Source organism: Varanus komodoensis, unplaced genomic scaffold (assembly GCF_004798865.1).
Source record: "Varanus komodoensis strain SLA01 unplaced genomic scaffold, ASM479886v1 scaffold5, whole genome shotgun sequence".
In the NCBI taxonomy this organism is placed as follows: domain Eukaryota; kingdom Metazoa; phylum Chordata; class Lepidosauria; order Squamata; family Varanidae; genus Varanus; species Varanus komodoensis.
This window is the reverse complement of record NW_025336087.1, coordinates 28,364,064-28,391,852: the sequence shown is the minus strand read 5'-3', so window position 1 is coordinate 28,391,852 and position 27,789 is coordinate 28,364,064. Positions and strand designations below refer to the sequence as shown.

The 27,789-nt window shown below is 39.1% G+C and overlaps 1 protein-coding gene across 5 annotated transcripts in view; it reads right to left on the bottom strand.

The window, feature by feature from the left end:
* Positions 1-330: 330 nt before the first annotated feature.
* FER (FER tyrosine kinase) overlaps positions 331-27,789 on the bottom strand; it is a 190,327-nt gene continuing 162,868 nt past the window's right edge. For all 5 annotated transcript variants that reach the window (XM_044446574.1, XM_044446576.1, XM_044446575.1 and 2 more), the window contains 3 exons: positions 17,419-17,573; positions 11,926-12,048; positions 331-8,812 (listed from right to left, as the gene is read on the bottom strand). In XM_044446574.1, the coding sequence (XP_044302509.1) occupies positions 8,667-8,812; positions 11,926-12,048; positions 17,419-17,573 (424 nt within the window). In that variant the 3' untranslated portion in view covers positions 331-8,666. The remainder of the gene's footprint in view (positions 8,813-11,925; positions 12,049-17,418; positions 17,574-27,789) is intronic.

The following is a 27,789-nucleotide window of genomic DNA, read 5'->3' as shown; positions in this document are numbered from 1 at the left end:
TTCTTCCATGCATGTAGGGGTTCCTCATGGATAAGTGGATCCCACAATACTGCTTGACATCCATGTATGACTGATTAAAATATTCACTTTACCCATAAGCACACACTGAAAATGTGAGCAAGTTAACTAGTTAACATTATTTTTAAAATGTAGCTCATTTCTTTTGTTCAAAAATAGAAATGCCAAGTCAGTCTTCTAAATTCTAAGACGAGTGGCCACTCCAATGATGTTCATTACCTAATGTCAGCATAAGGTATACTGTACCTAAATGAAGAAGACACTAAGTAAAATTAGCCACTTAAAACCAGATTAAAGTTCAGACACACCCAATACAAATATTGTACATTTATTGAAAGAATACAGTAAAAAAAAACCCCTGCAGACCTGTTAATGGTAATTGGTCCAGTCAAAGAGAAAGAGGCCAAACTTCCTAAGAACACAGAAGATACGTTTTTGTAACAGGCTAAGAAAGTGAAATAAGGTTAACTTTAGTTCAAATGTGAATATAAAAATTGGCAAATAAATAAAAGATAAAATGTAGATCTGTTAAAATTACAAAGGACAGACAACTAATAAGTATACATAAACTATCATTTTAACTCTTCTTAAAAGCCAGGAAAGCCACTTCAAGCTTCCTTTCCTCCCTTTTTTAAAGCACCTGTACTTTTGGGGAAGATGCAATCCTTTCCAGTGTTATGTATTATCATTGTGTTTCACAAATATATTATTTTTAAACAACAAAGAGAATACAAGGTGCTTTATCTGATATTAAACTTGCTGGTGCATATATTGGCACTAACTAAAAAGAAAAAAGTAAAGAAAAATAAACCCCAAATCTATACCAACATACATGTATGTGAAAAGCTGTAAACTATTCCGCTACATGAAATGTCTAAACTTTTTCTAATCAGGTTTGCCAATAAACCCCAGTGACCCTACCTAATCCTGTGGGAAAAAGGAAAAAGTAAACACAAATATAAGAAAGCAGGCAATATAATTGGGAAAATAGCACTGCTACAGCTGTCAAAACAACCATCCTTTCTGGAAAAAAAATCCTTCTTGTCCATTCACATAACCGTGATGCTGAAGGAATTCAAAGAGACCAACACTTCAGCAGCTTGTTCTGGCTTTTAAACAAGCACAGGCATGAGACACCAGTCCTACTGGTGGGTGTTATGGTGAGACGCCTGCTCCAGGTAGCATTGGATGATTTCTCCTGTAAAAATGATCCTGGGGTTCAGTTCTTCTAAGACCAAGTAGTCACCAGACCCCGCATGAGAGCAGCACCAAGATACCCACCCAGACAGGGAGGATTTTGCCCTTCTTGACTCAAAACACCCATAACCTTAAAGGTTGAGTCAGGTTTACAATACACAGCAATATCATCTAGACAAGTAAGGGAATACCGCAAGGAGCCTGTATTTCCTTTCCACCTTGTAACTTTCTGAATACTTTTTTAAAAGAATAATTTCCTGTGTTATTCCTTGATACATTTGAGAACAACTAATCTGATATGATTGTTCTCCCTGCTCTTACATTTCTTTCTTTGAAGAAGAATCTTTCCATTGTAAACTAATAATAACAGCACTGACCTCCTTTTCTTGGCTTAGAAAGAGGTTTTTCATACACACAGATCTCCTTGGTTTCGATTGTGAATGGCATTGCTAGAGGGGTTTTCTGCCTTCCCTTGATGTATGTGATACCCTAGTTCTGTAAAATCAGGCAGTCTGTGTTTTACAATCAGAGCTAAAATTACACTCAACATATAAACCTGCTGGTGATTTCAAGAGGGAACTGCAGGGACTCACTTTTCCAGGGGACTTACCATGCAATTTAGCTGTATGGTACAGTGTATGCACCCTTTGTCAATCATCCAGGTGCAACATAATAAAATAAAGTGCAATTTCACTTTCTTGGGCTTCCTGATTTTGAACCTTAGATATAATAGATATGTACTACTCAAGTTAAAAGTATCTGGAGCTTCAAAGGAGGGACACTGAAAAAGCTTCACATCAGCACTGTGAACCCAGTTTTTTGGCTCTAGTTAATTTTCTCAATGGGTTTTGTCATATCTAGCATTTTCTAAACATTCAAAAACCTCATCAAAATCCTTAGATATTTAAATCCCTTAATGTAATGCCCCAAGATCCATTTAAAGGAGCAATGAACTTAGTTGTACAATTCTTGTGCTTATAAGCTCAATTACTGCAACTGCTGAATGCCAGGAAATGCAGCTAGATATTATTGCCAAATTATGCAATTCCTTATTAATATAGTTTTAAACCCAGATTATAAACATAGTAAGCATTTTCCAATTCCATCCACATATATTTAGGTCTGGGGTCTTTACTATCTCTTTTCAGATTAAGCATTTCAAAATCTAGGCTAGGATCCAAAAAAATCATAAAATTGCTTTCTCCCACTCAGTGGAACCTGTGCTTATTGAATAGTAGATTTCCATGCCAAACAACATGACACTAGGTAAAGTTCCAAAAGCGAGCAGGATGTCAAAATGGAAGAGCAAGAAGGACTCACTGGGTCCTCTCAAGCCTTTGACAGTGCCCCTAAATAGCTCTTCACGCTCCAAAAATTTGGGGAGTCAATAGCCCCTTTCGGAAGCTTTCCTCTACATGCTCAAACATGTAGAGTTGGGCATGTTATTCTTCTGCAATGCCACCTGGCACTTACACATTGAGGCCAAAGGTCTGAACAGATTTAGAACCTTCCACATGACTATGAACCCCATACATAGGGCTCCCAACTGCCTGTAGGATTCCTGCGTGCTCAACTGAAGGCACAAAAGATCTTCCATCAGACCTACAGCCTCAGTGTACAAGGTAAGGGATGGAAATATTGCAGGCAGACAAGGAAACCCTCTGAACAGGGTTACTTTCAAATCAAAACATTGACCTTCTCAGTACCCAGCAGTTAGACATAATGTTTTCCCTGTACTTTCTCCTCTCGTAATGTCAGCTTACCAAAACAGAGTATTTGTAGATAAGGAATACCACAATTCCCAAGGAATATAGGAATTTTAAATGAAGGTGACAGGGGTTACAGAAAGGATTCCTAATTATTCTGGCACTATAGAAACACCACTGAAATAAATAGTTATTGAAAAAGATGTCACAGCACTAGCTTTCCATGAAATATACAACAAAAAGGATATGGATCAGCTGAACTAACCTGTATAGGTCCTTACCAGAGCAGGGCATGGGAAGATCAAATGTAAAACTTTATAATAAGGCCTATCAACTTAAACAACTAAAAATAATAAATGATCACAATGATTCTTCCTGGACATTTATGGAATGGGTCAGGAGTAGGAACTCCAGCTTATTTCCTAATTCATGACATAAAATTAAGAAAATGGATGCAAAATCCATTCCTAAAACATACAATAAATATCTCACGTAAGTGTTATAAGAAGCTAATGCTATTAATTACTGTCCTTATCCCCTTTCTGGTGCTTCCTGCTGCCTGTCAGTCTTAATAAATACAGCCAATAGAAGGAATGGCATATTTGTAATTTATCAAGAGTAGGGGATCTGTATACTGGGGTTACCACCAAACAGGAATTGGTAACCAATCAGGATCCATATCTTTCACCTGGTTTTAAATATATCAAATCATTCATTTCCACTGCATTCTTACTGTATGCTCCTCAGCTGTCAGACCACTTACTACCTTTGAACAGATCACAATCACCCCAGCTTCAAATACAAAAGTACTTACTTCCTTAATTTACAAATTACTGATTTCTGGATCAATGCATACATCATCAGATTCCAAGCAAGCTGGGAAAAGGACTTTAATGAAACCATAGGAAAAAAAAGATTGGGAATTAATTTGGCAATATCAACTAAAAATTAAGGAAAATAATTTATTGATGATAACTGACACTATCTTTTAATGTAGGATATATAGATGTCTTACCTGAAAATGCTATTGCAACTATTCATATATTAGAAAATGTTTTCATATGTAATGGGAGTGCAGGGTGGTTCCAGCAAACAGCATTTGATGGATGTGAAGCGACAGCAAGGACAAAGATATGTCAATATCCAAAACTGTGTTTGTTGTCACTGTTCGGAGCAGAAAATAAATCTCCATTGAAGGAGGGTTTTTATTTTTTTGTGATGGTAGCTGCTGGTGAAGGCAAGTCACAGCCAACTGAAAGTTAACCATGCCACTCTTGGTAAAGCGATGGCACAAATTCTGATGGAATACCAATGCCCTGGTACTGACAGAAACACTGACTAATCAGGTAACATCACAATTTTGTTTCTTTCATAATTAAATGGAATTGTTTTATTTTATAACCGACACCGTCTGATCCCTCTAGTTAGATATTCTTGAAGAAATACCTGGCTCCAATTGAGGACAATAATATAATACCAAAATTTATGGCTACCAGTAAGTTCTCTGAATTCCTCTGATTACCTGTTATGTTTGTTTGAACATAGTGTGATGAAAAATCATTAATGATTTTTTTTTAAAATTAACTATCACTAACATTCCAGAGTATAGGCTGCATACAGCTTATCACTGAATTGTGGGTTGTCATTGAATCCTGGGAAACAACTCTTGGTTTGTTATGAGCTCTGGGTTCTTCAAGGTTAACAGCCTTAGTTAAATCATAGTGCAGAGTTTTCATGTAACAACCCACAAATCATTGGCACACCATGCCCAAGGTTATGTGTAAAACAGGCCAAACTCTGGGTTGATGCTATGTGAACCAGGGCTAAGAAAGCTAGCCTCTAAATGTTGATACAACAAACAATAGGGCTCAAAGCTGTTCGTCATTTCTGAGAGTAAGGAGAAGTATTAAAATTTTAACCATCAGCATATAAAAATAGCATAGACTGATGCTTGTGATTTTTGTTTCTTTCCTCCTGTAATGTATTGCCAGCCTTATGCAGCCAAGGTCACCAGCCAACATGGCCAGTTGATAATCCCAATGATCAAAACAAGCAGTGCAGTAAAATAACTGAAGTGTTTTCTTACAGCTGTTTTCTAACCAAACCAACCAATAGCTTATTTTATAAACATTGCTGTTGGCCAACACTGTTTTAGCATCTGCTTTTCAAAAACAAAAAACAAAAAAAACACACATACATTGTGCTACCTTTCAGAATGAAACACTGCAAATATTATGGACTATTATGAAATGGAAAATTACTAAAAGATCTAATGTAAGGTAAGACGTGTGCCTGCATGTGTGTGCTTTCAATATTACAGTATTGCACATTTCAGAGAAATGTAGTTATCCTTGGATTCTGAAGATATTTTTGACCAAGATGCTTGACCCATTTGGAACTGATTTTTAAAGTTATATTTTTTGGATGAAAGAGATTATGTCAAGGGATAGTTCCAAATGCACTTTATATGACATATTTTAAAAAGTTTTCACTTTTAATTGTGAATTTCTAACTTGGACCAACTAATCTGCTAAATAAATGTTTCATCACTTCTAAAGTCCACTAACATTTATGCCACTATGGAGCAACACCAATGACAAGCTTGATTTAATGTCACATATTCCACCTACAAGGAGGTGGGGTTTGGTTCTAAACTTGCTTTTACAAGGACACTATATAATCCTGAAATAGAAACAAATCATCATGCAAAGCTCTGATATCACTTCATTAATAATGCATCCTGGAATGGAGTTTTCTCACCATTAATTCAATTTCCTGAGCAGGGGTAGACTGGGCCAACTTCCTTCTCCTGACCAACTCCTAACAATAATATTACATGTATATATACAACTGGTATGGATTTATCGTGCTAACATAATTTAAACAGACTTACTAAGTTACATTTTAACAGAGAGTTTCATAAGGTGATGTGAAAAATGTAATTGCCAATAACAGTAAACAGATAATCAGTGAATAAACCAACCCTGACAACATCCCAAACAGCTGCTGATCTTGAACTAACTTATGATTTTAGTACAGCCAAAACAAACTCTAAATGCTAGAGGAATTCCATAATTGGAAAAGGCCTTTCAATCTATGCAGCAGTCTGATGTGAATTGCAAATTTTAGCTGCTTACATAAATGAAATATAAATAGCAGCTATCCTTTACATCTGTACATAGAGATCAGGAGGACAGGTTGTCCCACTAATCCAATTAAGACAAAGAATTGTCCTTTTCCTTGTTGAAAGACAGAGTACATTCAGAAACTTGAAGCAATGAGAGTCTCTCCTATATAAAAGTATTCACCCTAAGAGAAAAACTAAGAACACCACGAATAAAAGAAAATACATTCTTGTCCTTATATTTATACATTAGTGGATGCATAGATGGAGATCTATACAGCTGAGTGATTGTGGTATTTTCCCCCCATGAAGTGCTCACATTCATTCTGTGTGCATTTTAGTTCATTTATGAATGCCAATGGATTAAGGCACACTGTTTGGATCCCTGTAGGATCACAGTAATCAACTAATGCTTCCTATTTGCATCAAACAAACATTGAAGATCAGTGCATGCCCACTACTAACTAAAGAAACTGCGAAGATAAAATAGAGAGCACTACGTTCCCTTATCACCCCTTTTGCCTTCCCACTAGGCTCTGAACTGATGGACCAGTCCTTGTATATAAGGCAACAAGCACCAGACATTCCCTGTGCTAGATTACTAACACATCCACCTACCATGAAGAACACTTCCCTCAATACAATGCTTCACTGTTTTATTCCAACAACAATTTTTATCATCATGTTACTGACATCGACCTTTCTAGACTACAAGTAGAATACACCCTGCTCAACATTACCACTCTGTACTACCACAAAAAACACACAAAAGAGTAAATGTGCTCCAGCCAGAAGGGTCAGTGGAACCATGTAATGCACCTGAAGACCTCATTAACCTCCTGGTCCTACTGTATAAAAGAGTGCCATGTTAACACTCATAATGCTCACTTATTTCCTCACCCTCATCCCGATGGGATAGAAATGTCCTGCTTGTTGCTATACTAGGACAATTTGCATGACTGAGCAGCACACAATATTTTAAGTCATGATGGGTTGTAGTACATATCAGTGTATGCATGCAGCCATTCTGAATGTTCAACACCCAGCTGCAGCTTGTGTTGTGTGAACCTGGGAGGCATGTGCTGAGCAAGGGGTAAACAACCCTTGCATAACAACAAAACATTAGGTTAGCAATGATTTTGATTATGCAAACCAGGCTGTAGCCATCATTTTGCTGTATGTTAGGCACCAGATGATATTCCTGCAACCAGACTGATGAACTACAGATTGAAGAATTCTGGATCCTGCCCTCCACTTATGATGCTGCTGGGAAAGTGTCCTATTACAAGAGAATCAAGAAATAATCGAGCATTACCTTTTGTGTAGGGAAGGCCTATGTTGAAGGCATTTTGTGTAGGAAAAGCATACGCATTTGCCATTCTGAATATGCAAGCTGCCCACTAAACAGACACAAGAGATTCTGAGCACAATGAGAGAAATGGTGTTCTACTTGATTTCTCAACCTTTTAGTTTGTTCACTGTGCCATGGACTGTTTATAAAAGATAACATTTCCTCGCTAGAGATTTTTTTTCATTAGGATTTTTTGTGTGAGCCAGAAAAATATCTTCTTTCTTTGGACAGTGTGTACAGAATATATTTCGCACTTTCCCCCCACTTTACCTGCATACAGAACAGGAACATCAATTCACAGAGCTTCCAAAGGCCAATCAGGTAATTCACTTTCCCTTCCCCATCCAAAAATCAATGCTACTTGTTACCTTCATTATATGCCACTCTCATTCTCAAACATGTTTCTTGCAGACAGCACTTCTGAATGTGCACATACTGCTACAGTTCATCCTTCTGAAAGACAGATCATCTGCAGTATTTTCTGACAGATGTATCAGACACAGGACTTAGTGTTGGACGTATTCCCATCCCTATCCCTATCCCCTCAATAAAAGCTAGCCCACACACAGATTTGCAAATGCCAATTTCTGGAGAATTGTGCTTTTTCTTTGTTTAAAAAAACATGGAAATAATCTCCAGTATTGAAAATGTTTACTGTCTTGAAATGTCTTCATTAATCTAATGCATGCATTCCTCATCTACAATCAAATCTTTCTATGATGCTGTTTAGAAAAAGAATTGCATTTTGGGTTCTTGTGGTTTTGCTGTTTCCTTTTCTTTTTCAAAGCATTATCTTCTATAATCTTTTACATCAAGCTAATACTGAAAACTCTGCCTTCAATTTTAAGATTTGTGGAATGGTGCATAAACTACTCAGTTTACAGTGTGATGTTATATGAACCTGGAACCGAAGGCAGAGAAACAGGCCACAAAAACATTGTTAGGTGTTGATCACAGAAACAGAAAGGAGCCAGAGTTCCTCAAATCTACTCATATATTAGGTGCTGTCTATTTACACATAACCTAAATGACAGCATCACTGTGATTGAATAGAAAGGATTTGGCAGAACACTCTCTTTCTCGTTCACATCTTAAACATTTTCCATGCTGGGCACACTCAAATACAAACAGTTATTTAAAAAAAAAAAAAAAACGGAATCCTAGAAGAATATTGAAAGAAATGTGGAATAAGCACTTAAGTGTTCATGACAGAAAATATTACTTTTCTGGGAAAAGAGAAGAGTCTTGTAGTTTGGGTCCTGCTAGTTCCTCATGATGTCACTTTCTTTTTCAATGCAGAGAGCTCTTTGTGAATCTCGCTGAATTTTGGTCTCATTTCAGGATTATAATCCCAACACCGCTGCATTATTTTATAAATTTCCTCTGGGCACTTCTGAGGCGCTGACATTCGATAGCCTAACATATATTGAGAGAGAGAGAGAGAGAGAGAGAGAGAGAGAGAGAGGGAGAGAGAGAGGGAGAGAGAGAGGGAGAGAGAGAGAGAGAAGTGACTATTGGAAATGTCACTGAGCTTTTAAAAAGAGAGTAAAATGGCTACAATTAAAACTCCAAACAATTTATTCCTGTAGAATTAAAGTGTTAGGTTTGAATACATTAAAGATAGTCCACATTGTACTGAGCTGCAAGACTGAAAACTGAACAGCACAAGACTGTTGCAAGTGGAGTGGAGAAAAAATATCACACGTGTCAGGGTGTCAGCCATCCCACATCAGAAGGTCAGGCCTACAATCTGTGCAAAATATTGGCTCCAAGTTTTCCTCTTCTTTACTCTTTCAAGCACAACATTATATGACATTAATCAATAAAATCAATGTTTACTAGGATTGGGATGAAACAAACACAATCTGTCCTTGTAGCATCGCACACTTCCTCTCATGCTTGGCTCAGTCTTGGGAAGGGAGCTGAGTGGTGAGGAAGTCTGTGAATGCCTGCAGAACAAAGGATGTGCAACTGACAACCTTCCCTGTTTCAGGTGCAGCAGTGCCACTGGGAGGCTGCTTGCGCAGCAGTGGCGTGGGCTCCATTCCTGGCCAGCGCACATAAACAATCTGCTTCCATGGCAAGTGCAGCCACACTGGCAAAGGCTGCTGCCAGGTGGCACTGATGAGGGATGCAGCTTGATTCCAGGTGAGTTCCCCATGGATGCTGGGCATGCTCGCCATGAACTTGGACTCAGGGCTGCTGCAGAACAGGCCAGGGTCTGGGGAGTGGGTCCCATGGAATCCAATGGATTCCCACCCCCAAAACAGATTCCTCATGCATTCCTAACATTTAGCTTAGTGTTATCTGTGGTTTTGTTAATTTTATTGCCTCTTGACATAGGTTTTCTGCTTCTGATTGATTTGTGTCCTGCCTTTCTACCAAAATATGGTGCTCATAGGAACACAGAAAGCTATTTTATACCAAGTCAGACTACTAGGTCAATCTAACCCAGTATTATCAATGCTGACTGGCAGTGCTTTTGGTAGGATTCTTTCCTAAGTGCAACCGGAGATGCCAGTGACCAAACCTGGGAATTTCTGCATGCAAATCAGGTGCACTACCACTGAGCTATGCCCCTCAAAGTAATTTGCATTTATAGGACCAAGATCAAAAAAAAGACTTAAAACAATCATAAAAACAATTATATTAAAATTCCAGTTAAAACAAAAATAAAAGAAATAAAGAGTACCCAATACATATTAAAAGCACACAGCGTTCAGCAACAAACGAGCATACATGCCAAAGGCCTGAATAAGCCTGATTAGGAACATGTTTGCCTTCCAACAGAGGGAAACAGAGGGACTAAACCAAGCCTCCCTTCAGAGGGAGTTCTGGAGAAGGCCCTTGCTCCCATTCCCACCAAAAGTGCCCTCGATGGTAACAGGACTGAGAAAAGAGCCTTCCCAGAAGATCGTAAAATCTGGGCAGGCTCTGACGAGTGAATGCAATCCTTCAAAGAACTTCAGGTTGGATTCAAACTTAGCCACAAGTACACCTACTGGTTTCAGTGGATGTACGCTGCATGACTAAGAATGGATCCAAGCGCTTATCTTTAGTTGCAAGTGCTTGCCTTTCCCTTGAGAATTTAGTCTGAAGTTTTACTGATTTCATTTGAATTTATGTCCGAGGTAATTATATTTTTGATTGTAGTCTTAATCATATTTCCATCTTCCTGATGTTTCCTTATTTTTCCTGGTCTTTGTCTCTGTCTTCTTTGACCTTTTTAATCAGGTTTTGCTCTCCTTCCCAATTTCATTCTGAATTCATATGTCTATTTTTACACATACCAAATTGTTTTCTTTGCTCAATCAGGTTAAAGCATTTTCTCCCTGCTGCTCAAACATGAAAAATCATTCTAGGAGGCAGAGGCCAAGTCAATGGTTACTGTAAAACTAACTATGAAAGATGAGCCTCTAGGGCTTGGCAGGAAAAGACAGCATATACTATAATCTTAAAGATGGGAAATCTCTTTAAAACGAATAGCCAGATTGTTGAAGATTGCTATGTAGATTTTCAGACACGGCCGCGCAACACCCCAGCGTGTTCCACTCTGACACAATCTACAATACCTTAATAATGCCAAGGAATATTAATTATATGAAATAAGGAAGGCACAGCCAGATTCTGAGTTAAGACCTCCTTTGCTAAGTATTTTTTCACCCTATTTTAAAGCAATTTCCCAATTTCTTTTCTTTCTCTCATGCACATCACAATATATCCTACAGCTACAGAAAGCTTTCAATAGGTTGCCATTAGCTTAATCACAGAGCATTTGGTTCAGATTTTCTGTGCATCTTGAACCCCATTCACACATTCTGCTAGAGTCATGATTGTGAGATCCCAGGTCACTGTAATGGAAATGCCATACTTGCATTAATATAAAAATGAATAGGGTCAACTAAATGGGTCTTTCCTATCTGTTTAGGTGGAGTGGCCCTTGTTCAGCCAATCATATGAGCAAATGGGGCATCTAATTTTCCACGGTGTCTTAATTACTCTTCTCTCAATGTTTCATCCTGACCTACAAAATGTGTGAATGTTGTAGGGCTTGCTAGATGTTGCATCTTATCGATGCTACTAGCAGCTCTTTCTTTTGGCTTTTATTTAAAAGTATTAAAGATGAAGTCTATGTATATAGAACAAATAGTCTTCTTGACACCTTAACAACTGACAGATTTATTGCACCATACACTTTTATGGGCCAGAACCTACTTCAAACAACCTTGTTAAAGCAAGTTTATGGATAGCTCTCAGTTATAAGACTTTTCATGATAATTTGGTTCTCTGAAACAGAAAGCAAATACCAAAATAGTGCAATTAATACAGATATCTGTTATGTCATTTCAAAAATGCTGTTTGTCATGATTACTGACTTCCTGTTTAGGAACTTTGTAGTTAAAAGACTGTTGTTTCTTTAGGCTGGAGGTATTTCCTTGGTCTGGTACATCAGAATCAAACAAAACATGAGGCAAAGAATTACTGGTCTTCAAATATTTGTCACAAACAGACATGCATAAAGCAACTACCTTTATCCACTTGCTCCCGTGCTTGCTGGTTGGTCATTCCTGGGTATGGACATACACCTAAACTGAAGGTCTCCCAGAGGAAGATTCCATAACTCCACACGTCACTTTCAGAAGTGTATCGACCTACCAATGAAAATGGAAAGTGAGTGTCCAGGCAATAATGTGATAATTCTGACAATATATACATGAAGCTGTGCTAAGTGTCCAGATGCTTAAACCTCACTCCCTCCAGTTACCCCAGAAGGAAGGCTCAGAAGTAGAGGACAGTGGTAGCCTCACACATGCACCCTCAACCCTGGAAGACAATGACTTCCAATGAGCACAGTGGCAGACAGACAAGGCACCCAATACGGATTCCTACTGGAACTGCTGCAGTGCCTAGGGCAGCCTTCCCCAACCTTGTGCCTTCCACACACATTTGGACTACAACACCCAGAATTCCCAGTCAGTGGCCTTGCTGGATAGGCATTCTGGGAGTTGTGGTCCAAATGTCTCTGAAGGCCACCAGGTTGGGGAAGGCTGGCCTAGAGGAGGTCATGATATGAAGAGATGGCACACATGGCACTTTGGGAACACTGTAAAAAACCAGCATAGATAGAAAGACAAGTTGCTTACCTGTAACTGTGGTTCCTAGAATGGTCATTTGTACATTCATACAAATGGGGTGTTGTGCCTGCGCAGAGCCTATTGTTGGGAAGTTTCTATAGCTAAGTATTCATTTTGGCTGGAAGCCCCTCCCCTTCCTGTTTCCAGGACGTGTGAGGAGTGGCTCTCACCCCATTCCCTCATTTCCTTTTTGACCACGGTTGTGCCTAGATTGGGAATCACTTCGCTCTTCTCTGCCTTAGGTAGTCCACATTCTGTCTTCCCATCCTGAGTTGCTTGTGATTGTCCTACCTTTATCTCTACACCTTTCCAGCCTTCTTTACTATCCTTGCTATGGCATTTGCCACAGCTTTCAGGAGATGTGCCTCCTGTAATAGTAAGTCTCCCCCATTCAAGAGACACTCCCTTTGCCTTATCTGCCTGGGCAGGGGTCATGTTGTGGAAACCTGTGCACATTGCCAGGCCTTTGCAAATCAATCAAGAAAACATTTGGCTGATTGGCTTAAGGCTGAGTTATGGAAGAAGGCCCTGCATGTAGCAGAGTTCTCGAAAGAAGGCTGGATGATCCTTCCACTTCTGAGGGCCGCCAAGCAGTGTAGAAGACAAAGAAATGCCTGAAAAAGATGACCGCTGCCATGTTGAAGAACAAGAAAAGGCACATGTGAGCCCCTCTCGACTGGCAACCCTGGCCATCAGGTCCCTGATGCCCTCCAACTGCTCTTGCTCACCAGAACTGATAAAGGCTCTCACTGCCACACCAGAAGGAAAATCAGGAGGCCAGTCCACCATGCCAATGGACCACTATTCCCCCGGTTCTCTGTTCCAAGAGGATCATGCTCCTGAGAACCAACTCTGGTACCTGACTTGCCACTCAGGTGCTCCACCGGCATCACCATGAGGCCAACGATGCCACATCTAGCACTATGGCAGTAACACAAACTAGTGTGACTGTTCTTCTTAGGAAATCTATTGTACCAGCTTATGCTATTGGTATAGCACTAGAGGATGCATATGCTAGTGCTATGTCAAGTATGCAAGCATAGTGGCAGCAATGGATACTGCCCATTTATTTTAAAGATCTGCACATACTAAAACATGAAAACATGAACATAGCAGTAGTTCATAACAGAGAATGTTGTATGGTAATTAGAAGCATCTTAGCTCCTGCAAACAGCAATAGTATTTTCTGATAATACACCTATAGCCATAGCTTTACTGAAATTCAAAGTTCCCTGAAGTCTAAATCCAAATATATACATTAATTGGAAGAAATGTTTATACCAGCTTTAATTTTATGAGATTAATATGAAGTATTAACAAATGTGTACAACATGCTAACTTTATTGCTCTTGCTCTTCAAAACATTAACACTGAATATTATTAGAAACATGCTTATACAAAATAAATAATATTCAAATCCTGGATATGGGGTTTATTCTTACAAACTTCATTTGCTTAAAAAAGCTTTCATGAATTTAAGAACTGATAGCTTTCTGCTATTTCCACCCTCAGTCATCTCAGCTCTATCTTCAGAGAAGAAGAAACATGAAAAGCTTGAAGGAGTATAAGCTCTTTTTATTCTTCTTGTCTAAATCCCATTCCAAAATGTGAAGTTTATGTATTCTAGCCAAATTACCCTTTCTTCACCTAACACTACAGAGTGGTAGATAAAGTCTACAGTGGAACTAAAGTTGGCATTGTTGATGATTTCAAACAACTTCTTAATGTTGTAAAACAGAGTACCACACTATAATATCTTTGAAATAACAGTACTGGTAAAAGACTAGTTCTTGGCTCAGTGTGTTTAGGGTGCAATCCTATATCCACTTAGCCGGGCTCTCCTGTACTCAATAGGAAATAGTTTTGAGTGTGTGTGTGTGTGTGTGTGTGTGTGTGTATGACTCCCTGTGGATTTTACTCCTCTTAGCCAGTGGCTAATAGGGAGCGGTGGCCCGCATGACCTCACATAGCACTGTTACCTTCCTACCGGGGTGGTACCTATTTATCTACCTGCATTATATGCTTTCGAACTGCTAGGTTGGCTAGAAGCTAGGGGCGAACGACAGGAGATCACTCCATCTGGCAAAGGCTGGGCTCAAACTGCTGGAGTGCTAACCATTTCTGGCCAACAGTTCCAGCATCATTAAGCCTCTGTGCCACTGTTTCCCTATGGATTACATTGTTAAATTATTTACTACATACAAGGTATGTCCCTTTGCTTAGTGGCTATGAACTTTAGGGAGCAGAGCAGAGCAAATGAATTTATAGCAATTCAGTGATAAATCTACCAGACTCAATGAAGATACATTTCTTTCTCACTCCACGTTTTAATGTTCTGTGGACTCCATTTTCAGAAGAGGCCTTTGTTGATAATTTTGAAGCTCTGAAGAAGTACTCATATGCATATCTCCCAAACTACAGAGCATCAGCAATCCCCATATATTGGGTAGCAGACATTATTTAGATGTAATAACATGCATAGGTTTAGGGACACTTCTCAGGAATTTATCTAATTTATTCTCAATTTGGTATCTCCTCAGAACCAGATGGCATTGCATTGATTATAGAATGAAGATTCATTTTTGTTGCATTTTCCAAGCCAAGAGAACAATCACTATATTCTTTGGCAGATGTTGAAACCAGCTGCACAATATACCTCTTTATATAGACCTTTCTTGATTTTCTATACACCTCCTCCTGATTTTCCACAGAACGCTCCCAGGATAGTACTGGGTTTTTCCTTTTCTTCCTCAGCAGACATAGCTTCAGGTGCCAGTCACTTCAGGTGCCAGAAAGCGGATCAGTGACAGCTGCAGCACCCAAGAAAGTGGAGCAGAAAAGGCAGGTAGGTGTATCCAGTTAGCCCATCCCACTGCTGAAAGAGCTTCTATCAGTCCCCTGAATCCACAGAAGCAGATTTCAGAGTTGTGAGGACTGAAGGATGGATGAGAGGAGTGAAGAGTCATTTTCTGAAAGTGGAACCTCACTCATATGAAGTTGGATTTCACCCAAGCGTTTCCATCAGGAATACGTCAATCTTACATTTTCCTGCTCCTTAGGCAACAGATATGTGTTGAGTCAACAAAGATTGCTTAAATGTTTTGGTTGTGGTTGTTGTCATTGATATTTTTAGTTATCTTGAAATGGCAAGTTCCCTTTCCTCCACCCTGGAAATCTTATCTCTTTTGCTCACTCAGTATCTGTAAGAACTTCACAAACAGACTTGGATTGATAGAACAGTGATAACATGTGCATTCAGCAGGATTTCTGAACCTTTCAAATGGGACAAGAGTAAACACTAAAGAGTTTTTAGAATGTAGAAGTCTTAAATGGGCTGCATTCAATTTAGGTTGAGGAAGCTCAAATGTGCTCATAAACAGGAATTTCTTAAAAAGTCGATCTCCTTCACCCATATTCCTAGCACTGTTTGCTCATGTTACATTGATGTTTCTAATTGCTAAATATTTAGCAGATCCATTTATACATGTTATTCATTAGCAGCCTAACTGCAATACATGCAAATGATATTGACATTCAGGGTTGTGCTAACTGTTCTAACCTCTCAAAGTTCTGTATGCACTTAAAACGAAGTATCTTTTCATGCTGCTTTAAATTAGGCTGCCTGGTTGGTAGAGAGCAATTATGGACATTCACTGTGCTGCTGGTAGCATGATTACTTTGGTAAGTCTGTATATCTTCTCCTTTCAGTGCTTGGCATCCAGTAATTTAACACCTTTCATTAAAAACATTCAGGAATGCCAGTTAAAAGCAATTCATTTCTAAGAAAGTATAAGTTATGCAGAGTCAATTACCTTTCTCAGTATAATACCTGGACACCCCCCAAAGCATGCTGATAATAAAAAATGTGTGGAATGTATTGGTGACAGAGAAAATTGAAAAAGTTAGGCTGAAACCATGAGACTGTAATAAACAAAGTTGGTTTTATTAAGACCACATATGCAGCTATGAAGTGCAGAAACACTGCAGTTTGAACCAGGGATATAATTTTATTTTGAACACCTCAGAAGTAGTTCTTTGGAAATGTTGTATGTAATTTTGCAGCTATACAGTTCCCAAATAAAATATGCATTTCAGTGTCAATCACTGCATGGAACATTATGAACTGCTTCATACAGTACAGTTTTATTGTGCATTATTCCCAAGATTCCTTTATGAATAAAAACATCAAAATGGAAGAATACTACATACAGGCTTGACTTGCAAAGGGTACATATTTAAATTGTCTGTGCATTCAGCATTATGGGGGAACAACTTGTAGGTGTATAGTTATGAAAGCTGTAATGTAGAAAAATAGGTCTGAAGCAGACATATGTTCCTTAGACTTCTAAGCCATGTTATAAAAAAAGGATTGTCCAGTGAGTTTATTACTCTACTGTTGACCTTCTCTTCCCCTACCAAAGTTAACCAGTTTCAAAACCTTTCAAAGTCTGCCTTAAAGCAACGTATGATTTAACACTTAGTTCAATGTAACTATAGCTACTGATGTCATATATAATTGAACAGAGGTACTTGTAGAAGAGAGCACCACTTAGCTCTCTTTTAAATATATTTGCATCGAATGGGGCCTCACACTCAGCTTAGCCAGCCTGGGGAAAGCATTTTACAGCCAGGACATCACAACTGAAAAGGCGCCATGCATGAGTCCAGGACTCAGTTCACCTGCAAAGGCCTGGAGCATGCCAAAAGGCCTGGGAGGCAGGATTTTGTGGCGAAGGACATCCAATAAAAGCCACTAGTCTCTGAGCTTTAACCATTCTAACTCTAAGCATCATTTGACTATTTGATAATTCTTCGGAAAGAGGAACATGCTGATGTCAAATAATATGTTTGGACAGGAACTGTTAACTAACAATGTTCTTTCCTTACCATAGTTCAAAGCCTCTGGAGCAGTCCATTTGATGGGAATCTGCTTTAATCCAGAAGAGGAATATACGCCATCATCTTCTTGACGAGACATTCCAAAGTCGCTAATTTTCAGAACATTATTTTCACCTACTAGGCAGTTCCTTGCAGCAAGATCCCTGCACAGTGAAAAGATGCAGCACTTACACCAGTACAACAGAACTATGTTTATATTTTCAAAAGCGCAATGTGTTTGGGCAGAAAGAAGTTCCTCTGTTTCAGGGAAAAAGATCTTCCACCATAGGAAATACAACATACACGGTGCACAATGGTTCCTGGAAAAAGAAACACTGTTACTAAAGTAGTAGAAGAAATAAATGCAAGCAAGCAACAGTCCTGTGACCATGCTGCCCTTGAGGATTGTTTCCAGAACACTGCAGAGCAGTAAATCAGATTTAGCGTGGGGAAAGAGCTCAGCTTGAAGACAAAGCCTTGTTCTCGCAGCTGCCAAATGCAGTTGAGGGAGATTTCATACATGATTTAAACGGATACCCCCTTGCCCCCCACTGATTGCCAGTGAGACCACAGTATGTGCACTTTAAAAACTGCACCCATTGCCTTTTAATCAGGGGGATTACAATTTATGTAATCTCTTACAGTCAGCCATGCTGGATGCAACTGATGGGAGTTGTAGTCTACACAATCTGGATGCCACCAGGTTGTCTATTCCTATTACAAGCAGCACACCAAATATTTAACATAATCTTGGTTCATCAAATAGTAATTGTTCCCTCTCTCAGGTTCAGTAAATAATGCATCAGGTATTCAGCAGTAAGATTTATTTATAACCTGAATTCCTCTCAGATATCTGCTAGTGTACCTCTTTTTAACCTCATGACAACCCCGTGAGGTAGAAGTTAGCTAGAGAGAATGTGATTGGTTAAGGTCTCCATGTTTTGCATCATGGGTAAATGCAAATTTGAATTGTGGTCTTCCCAGTCAAGGTACACTAACCATTATACCACTGGCTTAACCACAGAATAGAGAGATGAAGAGAATATTTATTTATTTATAAAATTTGTATGCCATCCAATTACTAACGTCTCTGGATGGCTAACAGCATAAATAAATTGACGACCCACTCTGACTGTAATTAATAAAATACATAGAATATACCTCCTAGCACCAAATGAATGCCATCTAGTCATCAGTGAAGCCAGCTGGAGCCGGGGGTCAGACTAGATGGCCCGGGAGACCCCCTCTGACTCACTCTGTTTCTATGTTCTATGAATAATTAATAAAGGATGGAATGTCTTCTTGGTTACATGTCATGGGTATACATTTATTATTATGACATTACATTTTGACCCCAGCTTCCTTCCTCTTAGAAGGAACCCAAGGCAGCTTACATGGTTCCCCTCCTCTACTTTTCGTCCTCACAACAACATCCCCCTGTGGTAGGTTAGGCTGAAAGTCTGCGAGTGGCTCAGACTCACCCAGTGAGCATCGTGGCTAAGTGAGGACTAGAAAGCAGATATCCCAAGTCTCAGACCAACACTCTAGCTGCTACAACATACCGGCTCCCAAAGGCACTCAAGGACAGGAAATCAGTGCCTTCAATAATGAGCAAGATATTGATTTCCATGCTCAGGTTGCAATTCTACACCTTGTTAATCACACATGAGTGGCATTCACCTTCTTCCAAAAGCTCTGGATGCTGTACGTATTTCTTCTCCCATTATATTATCACAACCCAAGATCACCCAGTGACATTCATGACAAGCAGGGATTTAACTTCCAATTAATATTTTTATTTTGCTATGTGCATTTTCTCATCTAAAAAGTTTCCATATGACCCAATTAGAGTAATGGATTAGGATAAATGCCATACTTTACATAAGAGCTGTATTTTTAGTGGCAGCATTTTTAAAAAATCCACGACATTTTCTGTGAAAAATGTATCTAGAAATGATAGCTGTAAAATCTGAATCTTCCATCATCTCTACATGATCTCTGCTAATAAGCTGGACATTTACCAAGATTTGTTCTATTATATTTTTTTCTCCCAACACTAATGCCTGAACCAGAAGGCTAAAACTCAAACATTTTAAACACCTGCTCATTCTCATTTCACTCTTTTTCTTATTCAGTGGGGCCAAAATTGCTACTGGCTTGCTGAAATCCAGAATGTCATGTTTGATACAGATGACTAAGACCAAAACCCTTTGAAGCAATTTCAGATATGCACCCCAGTCTTTTGTTCCAATAAATAAAAACATTTAAAAATCTCTTTCCCTGTCTACTGAGAAATAATACAAGATTAGCATATCAGAAACAAACTTAAAAACCAAAGTGCCATCAGCTGTCAAAAAGAGCAAGAGAAAGGCCAGGTTCTCATATCCACTGTGGCTTGCTTAAGCTGTGTTTTTTCCTGGTGTTGTCTAATTTCTTCTGTTATCTGAATCTAGGTGGCATGGCTTGTTTGGGGGCAAAATAAACCTGTTGTTGGGTTACATGGGTTGAGGGTTTTTATCTTCTAAAATGGTTAATGCTGCTTAGGTTAGGACAAGAAAAGTTGTGCCTGGGTATATAATTAGAAAAATGGTCTTGGCATGCATGGTCACACACCACGGTCATGCACCATGGTCTAAACAAGCCAGCATGGCTTCTTTAGTGATCCTGTGAACTGTCTTAATAAGTCCTAAGAGTGATAAGAATCCCACCCACCCACAAAATTAACCTGACACCTTCAGCCAGTGTGGTGTAGTGCTTAAGAGTGTGGGACTGGGTTCTAGTCCTGCTCAGCCATGTAGTCAGCTGGGTGACTTTGGGCCAGTCACAGCCTCTCAGCCCAACCTACCTCACAGGGTGTTGTTATGGGGATAAGATTGAGAGGAGGAGGAGAATTCTGTTAACCACTTTGAATTCTTTAAAAAAAGAAAAAGGCAGGATATAAATCTAATACGTAACAATGAAATAAATTTAAGAATACTGCATTGACCAGTCAATTCTTTTTTGTTGTGCCAAATAAGGGCACCAAAAGAGAAAAGGGATTCTCCAATGGCATTCAGAAAAGGGCCTCATAAGAAAATCTTACAACAGCTTAAATACATCTAAAGAATCATTTTGGGAAAATTAAAAGGCCCTCACCTGATGTCAAAATGACAGAAAATTCTAAACTATTGTGCCCTAGAACAGTTGGTCATGGAACTGACCAGAGGGGAGGTGACCCTGGACTTAATCGTAAGTGATACTCCCTAGTGTAGTACAAGAAACAAATGTTGTTGAAACTGGGAATGGTGACCACAGTGCTATCGGTTTTAATACATATTTATGTAGAAAAATTGCCAAGAAAGTCTAACATGGTCACATTTGACTTGCTAAAGGACATTATTCTAATATGGGAAAGCTCAAAAACAACCAACCAACCCAAAGTAACCTAAACCAACCTAAAAAGTAGGGGATGGGCAAAAAGATTAAATCCCTTCAAAATGCTTGGAAGTTGCTCAAAACCACAATGACAGAAGCTCAGTTAGAATATATACCACAGGTTAGGAAAGACAGCACAAAGTCCAAGAGACAATCATCATGGCTAACAAGCTATTAGGGAAAAGAAGGCTTCCTATAGAAATAAAAACAAACAAAATGGAGCACAAGGTTCCGAAAGGGGGATGAAAGCAGACAGTAAGAGATTTTTAAAAACCCACTTTCAGGAGCATATCACTAAAAAAAATCAAAGTCAACAATGAAGAATTATTTAAGTCAGGAAACTAGGTAGGGAGGCAGCTGGATACTTGGGAGTTCAAGGAGTACTAGAGGAGGAGAAAGAAACTGTGGAGAAGTTACGGTTTCTTTGCAGCTGTCTTCCTTCAGAAGACATAAGATAGGTACCTGTGCCTTAACTGATGTATGCAGGAAGGAAGTCTGAGGAGCAGAGGCAGAAGATACAGTTCTTAATCTTACTGAAATAGTCACCAGCTCCAGGTGGTATGCATCTTAAGAGTTCTTGAAGTACTCAAATATGAAATTACTGATCACCCTGACAAAAATCAGCAACATGTTCCTTAGATCAGCCTCTGAACCAAAAGGCTGGCAAATGGCCAATGTAACACCAATTTCTTAAAAGGGTACCAGGAAATGACAGACTGATTAGCTTAATGTCTATTCCGGGTAAATTGGCTGAAAAAATGATTGAAGATAAAATTAGTAAGCATATAGGAAGACAACCTGTACTGAGGAAGAACCATGGCTTCTTAAAAGTGTATTTGAGAGTGTTAATAAACATGTGGACAGGGCTAACCCACCAGACATTGTGAAAAGCCTTTTAGAAATCTAAGTCCCTCATCAAAGACTCCTGAGCAAAACTTAGTAATCCTGGACTAAGAAGCAATGGCCTAGTTAAAGAACAGAAAGTAGACAGTATGGATAAATGGTAAACTCACTTGGTGGAGGGATGTAAACAATGGTGCCCATGAGGGGGTCTGTATTTTGACCAACTGTTTTTAATTTATTCCTAAATAACCTTGAATTAGGAGTGAGCAGTGAAGTGGTCAAGCTGCTAATGACACCAAGTTATTTAGGGTGGTTAAATCCAAAAGACTCTCTCCAAATGATGAGAATGTGCATCAACTTGATAAATGTGCTTCAGTGTAAGCAAGGAGAAAGTGATTTATGTCAGGACAAAAGTTTCTGGCTTCAAGTACAATCTGATGAGATTTCAGAAATAACTGACCAAGACAAAGATTTTGGGACAGCTCAGTGAAAATGGTGAGTATAATTAGGAAAGAAAATGAAAATAAAACTGCCATGATAATACTCTCCTTCTTTGGATCTCTGGTGTGACCACACTTAAGAGTATTGCAAAGAGTTCTAGTCATAACACCCCCCAAAAGATATTGCAGAAAAGGTCAATTAAAATGATCAAGGGCTGCACAAACTTCTCTTAGAGGAAAGGTTACCTGGGATTGTTTAGCTTAGAAAAAGGGTGAGTAGCAATGACATAACAGAGATGTACAGAATTATGCATGGTAAGGAGAAAGTGGATACAGAGGTTTTTGTCTCCCCCTCGCATAACACCAGAACCTAGGTGCATTCCATGAAGCTGATTACCACTAATTTAGATAGCTTCAAAAGGGGATTTGGTGTGGCCAAGCAGCACAACCTCTTAGGTGATCTGCACCCACCTGCCTTTCCTCAGCCACTGCTGCCTGCCTCCCAGAGAGAGTTGTTCAGGAGCCACTAACCAAGCAAGCCAGGAGGGGCCCTGGGCCACCCGAGGGAAGATGAGTGCCAAGGCCTGGTTGCAGCTGAAGCCACAGCAACAGTCAAATTTCTGGCAGCAGGAGGCCACAGTGTGGAGGGGAAGCAAAGGGAGAAGCAAGACTACCATGGATGAACAGCTGCCTGGGATGCAAGAGTAATGGCTGCATCCACAAAAAGAGAATGGATCTCATTAATGGTAATGTGGATAGAGAAACTCCTGAAGGGCAGCAACTCAGCAGGAGCAGTAGTTGAAGAAAATGCTGGTGGAGGATCTTTTGCAGACAATGGAACTGATGCTCAAGCTAACCCTCACCAGTACTGCAGAGAAACAGGATGAGGTAATCCACTTTTGAATTTTCTTACCTTGAAAACCCTATGACAAAACAATCCAAAATGAAACAAGAGAAAGTTCCAGAAGAGACCTTCAGGTTAGAATGCACCTTAGGAACTACTGGGGACAAATACAAGTAGAGCTGTTGCTGAAGATGCTACTAGATCAAAACCAGAAGGAAGTCTAATGGCTCACATGCACAGAGATGAAAAGGAAGTCTGATGCTGCACAACACATACAATTGGGACATGGGACATGAGAAGTCTGAATCAAGGCAAACTGGAAATTGTAAAGCAAGAAATGGAAAGGATGAACATCACAGTACTTGGTGTAGGGGAACTACAGTGGACTGGAATGGGACATTTCCTATCAGACAAACACAAAGTGTTTTACTCCAAAAATGACAGACTCCAAAGAAATGGAATGGCTCTAATACTGAGGCAAGACATAGCACAGGCAGTAAGAGGCTATAATGCAAAATCCGATCAAATAACCAGGAATCAATGAGATTGCATTCTCCATGCCTTTCTCTCAGAATCATCCAAGAAGGTCTGTACTTGGAACCATCACCATCAGCAACCTCCAACACCTGCAAACTGCTTTCAAAACCCTCCCGTATTTCAAAAGCAGTCAGGGACAAAGAAGTGGAGGGAAAGAACTGTCTCCGTTTTATGTTGTAAAACTCCACTGGGCCACAACATATCAGGCACACAGACCTCAGGATCGCAGTACTAACAGTAATTGCCACGAGAGCCCTGCATCTGTTTGCCATGAGATCCTATGCATGTTTTGATACCATGCTGGCCAGGAAATGCTAGGAAATTGTAGGGCTTTCTCCTGTCAAAACATGCATTGGATTGCACCTTTAAGCCTCTACCACTTGACGGCATCTCATGGATTTCAGTGCTTTGAGGACTGTGATGCTGAAAAGCAAAAGTAAAAAACGTGAGAACCTAAAAAAAGACGAAAAGGCTCAGTAAAAGCCATCATGCAGTAAAGATACTCTTTTCAACCCAGACATCCTTAAAAGCATTGTAAAAGAGCTTATATTCCTATTCATTTATAAGAACACCTGTCCAAAGGGAAAAATGTTAAACTATTTGAATACAAGCATTTAATGTAGAGAATTGCAGTTATAGCATTAGTAGTCATTCCTGAGAAAAAGATTTATGAAGAATTTGCCATTTGCTTTCAGCATCAGCAGATAATTTGCTAACAGACAGGTTGCTATGCATAAGTAATGAATTGTGTCTTTGAGGATTATTATGATTTCTTTAAGGATTATTACGATTATAAATTATACAGGCTTTTAAATGGAATGTTATTTATATTCAAGTTGGGTACAAGCCATAGACTTACTTCTGCTGTTCTTTCTTGAGTGTAAAACTGAAGTCATTTTACTGAAAGTCAATGGAATCGTACCTGTTTAAGCATGGTACTAAACTGGCAACAGGAAAAGAAATAGGCACATTTTGAATAAATTATTTCACATTAGGTGCTTATGTCAAGATTATTAGACTGCAATATTGTGGCTGAGTGAACAAACTGCACACTCAAAAGAAGACATCCTGAAAAGCTCAATGCCAAGAATAAGCAAACTGAATAAAGTAGAAATGGAGTCTCCTGTTCTGTGCAAAATCATCCTGTGTGCTTGTCTATACCCATATCGAACAATTTGCTCTCTTTGATTACTAGGAGGAAAGGAACTGAGACAATCAGGCTGGAGGACCACGAGGTGCGCACAGGTCCCACCTTGAGGAGGGAGAGTACAGCTTCTGCAGTATTAGGCTTAAGCTATATAAGAAAAGGCTCTCAAGCACCATCAGAGGCACTTACTCATCAGTTATGTCTGCAGAGGCAAAGTTGCGAACTGGTTGAAATAGACTGCTAATCGGTGTCATTTTAGGAGGTCTGGATAAGACATTCCATTGGTGCTTACATCTACATCATGACAAAGTGTCTGGTCATGTTGGCCAGATTGGGATGCTCAGGCACAGAGTTTGGAAAACCTGGGTACGGCTTCTTGCAGCCAGCTCTGGGACAGGGATGATATGCAAAGAAGCAGCAGTGGATTGAAGAATGGGTAGTCCTTCAGTCACCCATTCCTCTTCCCATAAATCTCAGCTATATTTCCCACAACCAGCACTCCAGGGGGTGAGCAGGCTGCAGAGCTGGCTGACTAGGGCATGCTGGGAGTTGTAGATTGCACCCTTAAGGTTTCTTGCTCTTGGCATTAATTCCACATGGTGGAGTAAAAAAATACATTCTCTTGTTGCTGTTTTCAACTGATCCCCTTAATGGACATTCAAGATTAGGAAATTTTTTGCTGTATGTGTTGATGTTTCCAGCCATCCTCATGTTTATTATAAAGACATAAAAGTTTGCAAGTCATATACTCAGGACTAATCATTTATATCTGTATTTTCAGCCTGAAAAAGTAGCAAAATGTCCCATATATTTATACTGGTTCTGTGGAACTCACAGATTTCCCCTTCATTTCTTTGAAGCTCCACTTAGGGAAGAAGGCTTTGGCTTCAGTAAACTTGCATACTGTATGTTTTCACCCCATGGTCTGGGATTCTATCAGTTTTAGTACTTTTAAACCAAGTGTTGGGGTTTGTGAACTAAAGGGTTGTATTGATTCCAGGCTAATTTATCTGCAAGAATTATACAGTAAAAGGTATTAATTCTGCAGGCTGTGCCTTAATACCTGTCAAGAATGTACTTGGACTAAGAAGGTCAATAAAGTATTCCAAAAATGTTTTCAAATATTGGCAAAAATGAGACAATTGCTCCGGGGGAATGTATTGTAACAGTTATTTTCAAGTTGTTTTGATGGAATTTTTATCACTTCCCATTTCAATCTATAATGTGATTTTCACACACACTCACATACTGTGATATCCCTGTTGACTTTACAATAAATTTCTTCTGCCTTTATGATTGTTTCAATGTGCTGGATCGAAATATGAGGCTATGCTATGAATAAAGACTTTTTTCCTATAATTCATTTATATCTTGAAACAAAGGTCTGCAATTCAATTTCTTCTGTCTCAACATATTTCCTTTCTGAATTTAGACAACATGCCTTACCTTTGTCCAATTTCAATAATTCAACCCTGCTTTTGATAAGACTTTATTTCTACCAGTATTATACTAAACCCAATCTCAGATATGGCAGATTTCATTCCCTGCAGTGATGCACGTTTTGTTTACCTGTAAGCTCATTAATAAAGAATTTAGCCCTTGATTCTGAAGTCTTGCATTCTCATTAGCACTTGTTCAGGTTTATGATCCATGCCTGCTAACTCATGAAGTGTTGCTTTATATGACAAACTGCTGAAGGTACATATTGATGTCAGCAGAACACAGATTAATTATTCTTCTGCAGGAAGTTCCATAGAAGGGATATATTTGAACTATGCTTGAATCTAGAATTTATTCTAATATATGTATATACGTAAGCATATATATACACATACACATATGTATACATGCATATGTATATAATGTATACCTTAATGTGGAAAGGGGGGTTGAGAGTGTCAGAGAAGCCAAGAGCAATGCCACTAGGAGGTCAAACTTCACTAGCCTGGTGGAGGACCTTTTTCAGCCAAAGGCAGTGACACTTAAGCTAACACTGGTTAGTACCAGATAGAAGACGGCAACAGTAAGTCTCTTTTGAATATTTCTAACCTAGTAAGCCCTATGATGAAATAATGCAACATGAAACGGGATATAGTGCCAGAAGATGAGAGCTGCAAGTTGGAAGGCTCTCACTAAACTATTGGGGAAGAGCAAAGGACAGGTATAAATTGTGCTGTGATGACACAACTAGATCAAAGCCAAAAGGAAGTCTATTAACCCAACATGCAGAGAACTGAAAAGGAAAGCCCTTTCCTTTCACAACACATAGAACTAGAATATGGAACTTGAGTAGTATGAGTCAAGGCAAACTGGAAACCATAAAATAATAAATTGAACAATTAAATGTTGGAGTACTTGTGAAGAAACTAAAGAGTGTCAGAATGGGTCATTTTCAGTCAGACTAACAGAGAGTGTTTTCCTTTGGATGTGACAAATTCAGAAAAAAATGAGTGGGTCTAACATTGAGGCAGAAAATAACAGAAGCAGGAAGGGGCTATAATGCAAAATCTGCCCAAATAATATTTATAAGAATTCTTGGAAACTGTCCTATTCATGTCCACACTACAACAACAGATGCTGAAGGAGAAATTGAAAACTTTTCTGCAAGTTTCCAGAGGAAATTGATAACACACTAAACAAGACATGCTGAGGGGAATGCAAAAGTAGGAAACAAAACATCAAATGTTATGGTGCAATTTGACCTAAGGGTGAGAAATGAAGCAGGAGAATAACACATAGAATTCTGTGAAGTTAACAATCTGTTTTTTTGCCACTGCATATGTCAGGCAACTGATCAGATGACTGTATACACGGATATCACCAGATGGCCAGTACAGAAAATCAGATAGACTACATAATTATAAATAGAAGATGGAGAAGTCCTATTGTTGCATCCAAAGAAAGACCAGGAGTAAAGTATAGTGATCATGAACTCTTAATATAAAAAATCAGAATAAAGTTGAACAAGATCAACAACAGAACTATTGTGCAAAAATACAACTTAAGTCCTGAGGAATATAAAGTCCATATAAAGAACAGATTTGCACTATTCAACAGTCCATGAACTGAAGGACTGTGGACTGAAACCAGAAGAATGCAAAAAGACGACGTTAGTAAGAGAAAAAGCGTAGATGGATGATGGAAGAACCTCTCAC